We start from the raw sequence: 8344 nt of genomic DNA on the forward strand, positions 1-8344 counted from the left end.
TCTGACATTTTGCCAGTTTCTATATTGAGTGAACAATTGCCTACGGAACAAAAACCTTTGAAAGGACTTGATTCTTACTTAATAAATGTCTGTTCCTCATAACATTTATCACATTTACACTTGTCTTTTGACATTTTATGGTCTAAACATTCACAAATAAAAACAGAGGATAGCAATCCCTACAAAAATTGAAAGACTGAATCTGTCAATCAAACCTCATAAAAAGAGGCTTAAAGGTTGTAAGTTTCCAAACTGATAACAAATTAAAGTCTATAGCTAGCGTAAAAGGTGAACTTCTACTTGCTTGAAGGAAAAGCCACACTTACTAGTCACAGTCTTCATGTAAAATGACAGAGGTTTTGATATGCCAGTAGCTCATGCCTGTAATCCAGGCTACTTAGGAGGCTGACATCCGAAGATCATGGTTCAAAACCAGCCCAGTCAGGAAAGTCTGTGAGACTCTTGTCTTCAATTAATCATGAAAAAAATGAAACAAAGTTGTAGTTCAAGCAGTAGAACATTAGTCTTCAGCACAAAAGTTCAGGGACAACACCCGGCCCTGAGTTCAAACACACACACACACACACACACACACACACACACACACACACACACGCACACACATACTTTAATTAATCTGAGAGGACAGAGAATAGGAGAAATTGATAAACTTTCAGCTATGTTCATGCTCACTAGAGTAAGGGCTGCTGTGGAACAGCTGTCCGGAAGAACAGCCACTGGAAGAACAGCCACTGGAAGAACAGCCACTGGAAGAACAGCCACTGGAAGAACAGCCACTGGAAGAACGAATTTCCTAGTTAATTACTGCAGAAAAATGAGGCTATCACTGATTTAACTGAAGTCTGGTATCATAATTTTCAGAAGCCTGGGATCTGATGTAGTATCTTTCAGAAATTTAATTTATTAAGAGCTCATCATTGTACTAATTAATTGTACATCCAATTAATTATAACTGTAATTCCAGTTAATCTGGAAGCAGAGTCTTGGGGATCTGAGGCTCAAAATTAAGTCAAGGCAACCTGATAGTGAGACCCCCATCTCAGCAACAAAACGAGCATGGTGCTTAAGGGCTGTAATCTCACTCCTCTTTCTTGGCTTTATAGGGAAGGCTTGATAGGAACATATGGAAGTGTTTCATAGTTTGGATGTACAGTCAGTCTAGAGGAAGAAACAACGGGATGTGCATGAGTGTATGGTTCATCTATTAAATAAGATTCAGCAGGCCCCATCTAGGTAATAGAGAACTGAGGAGAAAGTGTTTGAAATAGAATATACACAGGCAGATGTTGCAATGAATTTAGGGAAGTTCTTGTTAGGTGATTCATAGGTAGAGAGCACATTCATAGGTAGAGAGCACAGCCAGTCTTGGGTATTAGTTAGCAGGCAATGCTTAAGGAACTTAGCATCCACTTAGAAGATGACTCAGTAGGAAATATATGGCTAGAATAGCTAGTTTTAGGGTAGGAGTCAACCCTAAAGTAATCCTGACAGAACACCCAGTCTAAGGAGGATCTAAATAGATCTTCCATGAGTTAGGAGTGTTGCTAAGTGTATGAAAGATAAAAAGAAAAGTTCAGGGTGGCTGCAGGGCAATATTGAAGGAAGTACTGGCTGGAGGATTGATTCATCTCTCCTAGGAGAAAACAGGACAAGGAATGCTAATATGGAAGGTGCAATCAGTCTAAGAGAGGAATGACATGAAGTGCATGGGGATAAAGTCAGTTATCCTAGGGAAGAATTTGCCAGAAAGCACAAGGGTGGAGGGAATATCACAACTACAGCTAGATTCAACAGAAAAATAATGGAGGGAATAAAGCCAGCTTGAGTGTTCATCAACATGTGTATGATTGTTGTAAAGATGCTTATATATTAATCAAATTGACAATAACATTACTTAAGAAATATAATATTTAAATAGCTAACTATAAGCTACCTAGTGTGATCAAAAGACCTATGTCAGCTTAAGAAAATAAAAATAGACCTTTGTATTAAAAGGCAAGCTTGTTTGTATTTAGTATTGATAAATTAATTTTGTACTTATTAAACATCAAAGATTAACATATTTTTCCAATGCTTATTGAAATTAATGATAAAATATCGAATTTTTCTTTTGTGCTGATATTGATACATGAGCTCAGAAACACAAACTCTCAATTAGCTTTTTCACTCAAGACTGGTAGCCTACCACTTTAGTCACACTTCTGCTTCTGGTTCAGTTCTAGTTAATTAGACCTAATAGTCTCATAAGTTTGTTTTTGCCAGTCCTGGGGCTTGAACTCAGGACATAAGCATTACCCTTGGGCTTTCCTCAAGGCCAGCTTTCTACCACTTGAGCCACAGCATCTCTTCCAGTGTTTCTATATATGTGGTACTGAAGAATCGAACCTGTGTCTTCATGCATGGTAGGCAAGCACTCTATCACTAGGCTAAACTCCTGGCCCGCATAGATTTGTTTTTGTTGGGCTGGCTTTGAATCACAATTTTATGATCTCAGTCTCCTAAGTAACTCGAATTGCAGGCATGAGCCACCAGTGGCCAGTGATTTTGAACTCTAAAACAAGTTATTTTTTACAAGAATTTGCATTATTTATTTTTGTACATTCATAGAATGAAAGATTCAATTTCTTTATCTTCAGGGACATTTAGAAATATTCAATTTATTTAAGCAGTTACTTGTCTGGGTATGCCAATTAGATGAGTGCTATTATGAGGGAAGGGAGAACATTGTCCAAAAAGAAATATACTCATTACCTAACTTATGCAACTGCAACTCTTCTATGTATCACCTTTATAATAAACAATTTAAAAAGGAAAATAAAATTAAAGATTAAAAAGAATACTGTTCATTATTTTTAAAGAATTTATACTATATTCAGTAAGTAACATGTAGAGATAGTCAATTATTTTACTTCCATAACAAAGCTGAAGGCATTTCTGAAGTAAGGACTCTTAGGCATACTGGCAGATAGAAACATAGAGCTTGTCAGTTCAATTTCACAATTTTCAATCAGGGGTCAAGAGTAAACATAGAAAAAGAAAAAAACTCATACCAACATTCAGTAGCTGTCCCTCTTCCAGGAAGCAGGAAGTTATTCAGACTAAGCTGAAAAACAGTGGACAAACCAGATTCTGTTGTTTTTTTCCCCCACACATCAGAGAGATCTTCAAACTATCAATCTGTTTAAAAATAAAGCCAACCTCGCTCCAGTTAGTATGACCAGGATCAAGAAATCTACTACCAACAGATGCTGGAGGGGATGAGGCCAGGAGGGATCACTACTACACTGTTGGTGGGAGTGCAAACTCATTCAACCACTATGGAAAGCAATATGGCAGTGCCTCAAAAGACTAAACATAGAACTCCCCTATGACCCAGCAATTCCACTACTTGGCATTTACCCAACCATCCAGAAACAAGGACATACTAAGTCTACTAGCAAAATAATGTTCATTACATCACTATTTACCACAGCAAAGATATGGAACCAACCCAGATGTCCCTCAGTTGATGAGTGGATCAACAAGATGTGGTATTACACACAATAGAATTCTATACTGCTAGCAGAAAGAATGACATCTCCCCATTTGTAAGGAAATTGAAAGACTTAGAAAAAAATCATATTAAGTGAAGTAAGCCAGACTCAAAGGAACATAGGCTCAATGCTTTCCCTCATTTGTCATAATCAGTAGAAACCTTGGGCTCTACTAACAGAGATTTACAATAGAAAAAAACCTAGATACATAAGGCCATGTAGTATGACGCTAAATGAAAGGACCTCCAGGAGATAGAAACAAAAGCCATATAATGAATGATTGTTGTCCTTAATGTACTATGTTATCTCTCATCTCTTTTGCTGTCCCGTCCTTATCTCATATTGTTACAGTATTTCACCTTTTTATCTGATATATTGTATATATGCGTATTTGGTTATTTGAAATAGGATAGGGAAGGGAGGAAAACAAGATGAGTGGTGGAGGTGGGGGGAGGGAAATGGGGACCAAGACATGAGAAAGGGTATCAATGTATGTGAAGCAATGTACCCTGTATCTGGTGAATATAATGTAACCCTTCTATTAATTACAATAAAAATATATGAAAAACATAAAGCCAAATGATCAGATCATAAAACAAATTCTCATCATATGTCTAAGCAATTGCAGTATTTGGCATATATACAAGGAAATTAAATACCTATATTCACACAAAACCTTGTACATGGATACTGAAAGCAATGATATTTTACAATAGCCACGCAAGAGAAATACCCTGATAAACAGAATTTGAAGTATGCATATAAAGGACTATTTTATAGCTAGAAATTGAGTGGATTACTGACATGAACTAGAATGTGAATGAAGCCTGACAATATGCTGAGTGAAAGAAGCCAGACACCAAAGACCTCGTATTATATTATTTACATAAGTCCGGAATAGGAAACCCAAGTAGTACAGGACTCAATTAATATGTGAGAGTTTTAATAAAAAACTCTATTTTTGTGTTATATTAAGAAGTCCACAAACAGGCAACTTTGGGCTTATGCACGCATGCAGTATACTTCTATCACTGATGTTTAAATGGCTTTAGGAGATAAATTGGACATAATCTATGTTTATTCTCCAAAGTAAGTAGAGATCATTATTAAAAATTGTGCCACTCATACTTACACACAATGGAATGATATGCTGCCATCAGAAAGAACCATATCGCCCCATTTGTAAGGAAATGGAAAGACTTGGAAAAAATCATATTAAGTGAAGTAAACCAGACCCAAAGGAACATAGGCTCAATGGTTTCCCTCATTTGTAATAATTAGTACACACCTAGGACTCTCCTAGCAGATGATTACAATAGCTCAAAACCTATGTACGTAAGGTCATATAGGATGAGACTAAATGAAATGAACTCTAAGGTATGGAAACAAGACCTTTCTCTTGTGTGATTGTTGTTCTTAATGTACTATGTGATTTATCCTCTTTTCTTGCCCTTATGGTTAATTTCATATTGCTAATGTAACTGATTTGTTACCTGGTATATTGTCTATATGTTAGGAAAGGGAAGGGGAGAAAACAAGATGATTGGGAGGGTGTGGGGGGAGGAAAACGGGGACAAAAACATGAGAAGGTATACCAATGTGTGAGAAGTAATGCACCTACTACCTGACAAATGTAACTGTAACCCCTCTATATATTATCCCCATAATAAAATATTGTGCAGCTCAATTTTATCAGAACATGTTATATTTATCACATAAGGATTTGGCAAATGTTAAATTAGCATATACTATAATCATTTCAAGGGGCAGTAATAACAGAAATAATCTTAGTAACAGAAATAATAACACTGGGATGCATACATAGGTTTGATAACATTGGTTTGATTCTGTGTAAAAAATGATAATTAAGCCTCTAGCGAAGGTCTGGCATATCTATCACTGTCTTAAAAGCTTAGAGATAATAGAAAATTAGAATCACATAACCTGGAGCTGCATCCTAGAAAAAAAGGTTTCCATTGAAACTAAGATTCTGCGGAGAATACTAAAGTTCAATGGAAAGAGTTCCCTGAGAATCAGTCTCTAGAACTGAGTGATCAAGTTCCTCTGTGGCAACCATTTCTAGACTGAAGCTTGATCATTCCTCAGTGAGCCTGAGTGACATCACAAAGGGCAGGCTGTCACAAAGGAGGCACATGTATGTAAAGCCTGGTCAAATGAGAGGCCCAGATTAGAAGAAACACCACCTAAGCTAACAAGAACACAGCAAACATCATGGCTAGAAATAAGGATAGTGACAACATGCCTAAATCTAAGAAAAATCCTATGTCCCGCTCCGCAAGAGCAGAGCTCCAGTTTCCTGTTAGCCGTGTTGACCGGTTCCTGCGTGAAGGTAACTACGCCCAGCGACTAAGCTCCTCCACACCGGTATTCTTGACTGGCATCCTCGAGTACCTGGTCTCCAACATCCTAGACCTGGCTGGGAAGGAAGCCCGCAGAAATGGCAAGACACGCATCACCCGAGACCATGTGAAGATGGTTCTAGAAAGCCAGAAGCAATTCCAGATCTTCCATCAAAACATCAATACTCTAGATGGTGAGATGACCAAACCCAAAGAGTGATGCTGCATCACACAGTGGTGGGAGTTCAACAGCCTCATCTGTTCTCTGAAATGTCCATAGAGGAGAGAACACACCATTGATGCTTATTAAAGCATTTGGACCAGTGTCAGTAGTTGTAATGCTCATTTTGCTATTTTGAGTGGGGGTCCATAGACATAGAGAGAAGCTACCCCCTAAAGGGTTTGGGTGGAAGTGTTTTCAGCAAAGGGTGGGTGAATAGATGATTTCTAAGGAGCACTTTTACATGGGGGACAGTGTGCACAGTGGTCCCAGTGGGAGGAGGTGGCTGAGGAAGAGGATAAAAAAATATCCTCATGGGTTCTGAGCAAGTAAGACATCAGGAGGCCACAAAAGTGGCTGGAGTCCTCCAAGACATGTTAGTAACTGAGGAGGTGCCAACAACCCTGACAGGGGTGGGGACTTTCTTCATTGAATGGAAGGTTTCAGATTAGACAGGGCTGGAAATGGGTGTGGTAGAGAGGGTGGCACACTGTGGGCATGAACTTTAAGAAGTGATCATGAAACCACAATGAAATGTACAAAAAACAAGTCCGTATGATTCTTGTAAGTACTCTGTGCTTACAATCTTAGACATGAGTCACAACAAGGGGCCAGGAGTTTGGCCTAGTGGTAGATTGCTTGCCTAGCATGTACGAAGACCCGGGTTCAATTCCTCGGTACCACATACATAGAAAAAAGCCAGAAGTGGTGCTGAGGCTCAAGTGGTAGAGCTCTAGCCTTGAGAAAGTCCAAGGACAGTGCTCAGGCCCTGAGCTCAAGCCCAGGACTGGCAAAACAAAACTCCCATCAAGTATCACAGCAATCTGTTCCCTTGACCATGAGAGCTCAGGTATGAAGTCCTTGAGGATTGTCATCTGCTGGCCTTTCACAGAGGGTAGCTCAGAGGCTGCCTAGTTTACTTCCTTAACAGACTCAGAGGACCTGGGTTTCTCCTCCCACACACTAATTTCCATTCCCATTATCTTGGACATTTTATTTGCTCCCTCTCAGCAGTACTTTCCTTATATAAGATAAGGGAGAGGAGTCCCTTTATCTTCAGTGCTCTCAAATGTAAGTCAACCTGTGCTTATAAACTGCTACTTCACACAGCACCTCATATGGAATCACCATTAAATAGCTCCATCCCCTTGATTCCACATCTGCACATGCTCAGGTGTGCTTTCCCATGAAACCAGGTCTGACACGCAGATGATTGTTGCCATCACATAGGTTGTGGTAAGTATTGTGAGGCGTGGTGTCCCACCCCTGTAATCCTATTTACTCAAGAGACTGAGATCTGAGGATCGCAGTTCAAAGCTAGCCCTGGCACTGAAGTCCCTCAGACTCTTATCTGCAATTAACCAGAAAACTGGAAGTGGCACTGTAGCTCAAGGGGTAGGGCAGTAGCCTTGAGCTGAAGAGATCAGGGACAGTACCCAGGCCCAGAGTTCAAGCCCCATGACCGACAAAAAAAAGTAATATACTCATTACCTCATGAATGTAACTGTGACTTCATTAAAAATAAAAATAAGGGACCAGGAGTTTGGCCTAGTAGTAGAGTGCTTGCCTAGCATGCACGAAGACACAGGATGTATTCCTTGGTACCGTATACATAGAAAAGCAGGAAATGGTGTGGTGGCTCAAGTGGTAGAACGCAAGCCTTGAGGAAAGCCAAAGGACAGTGCTCAGGCCCTGAAATAAAGCCCGGAACTGGCAAAAAAATAAAAAATAAAAATAATCAATAAACAATAAATAATCCTTTTGTCCTTTGGGGAAATAAAACCGCCATGCAGACCAAAATGAGATTGACCAGGCAAGGTGGCCTCTGGAGTTCTCTCTCCTCCTTCTGCCTGGTAACTTTCACCTACTCTGCTTCTATAGAAGCAAAAGAACCTGGCTTGCTAATCACAGGAGTGTCCTGAAAGTGGAAGAAGTAGATGTGCTTGTAGAAGCCAAGCATTTTTCTTGTCACATAATAGTCATTCACTGACCCTTATATTTATAGAAACCTCATTATCAATACATTCCGCCCCACAAATTTGCAATCTCTTGTAGAGTCATCAAACATACTTTAAGCAACATCACTTCTTCCTCCTTGCTTCATTTGAATCGCAAAGCAAGTCTTTCCCCATGAACCACACTGGAGATTTCCCCTACACTGATCATAGAAGAAATGCACTTACTGTCATCCTTTATTATAAAACATCTCT

The 8344-nt window shown here is 39.3% G+C and overlaps 1 protein-coding gene across 1 annotated transcript; it reads left to right on the forward strand.

Annotated features, from left to right (window-relative positions):
• The first annotated feature begins 5693 nt into the window (after nt 1-5693).
• LOC150040558 (histone H2A-beta, sperm-like) lies at nt 5694-6243 on the forward strand. The gene has a single exon (XM_090325957.1). It carries the CDS (start codon nt 5787-5789, stop codon nt 6132-6134), a length of 348 nt encoding a protein of 115 aa, XP_090182083.1. The 5' UTR covers nt 5694-5786; the 3' UTR covers nt 6135-6243.
• The last annotated feature ends 2101 nt before the right edge of the window (nt 6244-8344 follow it).

This window comes from Megascapheus bottae, chromosome X (genome assembly GCF_031878675.1).
Source record: "Megascapheus bottae isolate mThoBot1 chromosome X, mThoBot2.hap1, whole genome shotgun sequence".
Lineage (NCBI taxonomy): Eukaryota > Metazoa > Chordata > Mammalia > Rodentia > Geomyidae > Megascapheus > Megascapheus bottae.

Excerpts from the sequence above, each read along its gene's own strand:
- LOC150040558 (XM_090325957.1), top strand. The coding sequence starts at position 5,787 with ATGGCTAGAAATAAGGATAGTGACAACATGCCTAAATCTAAGAAAAAT.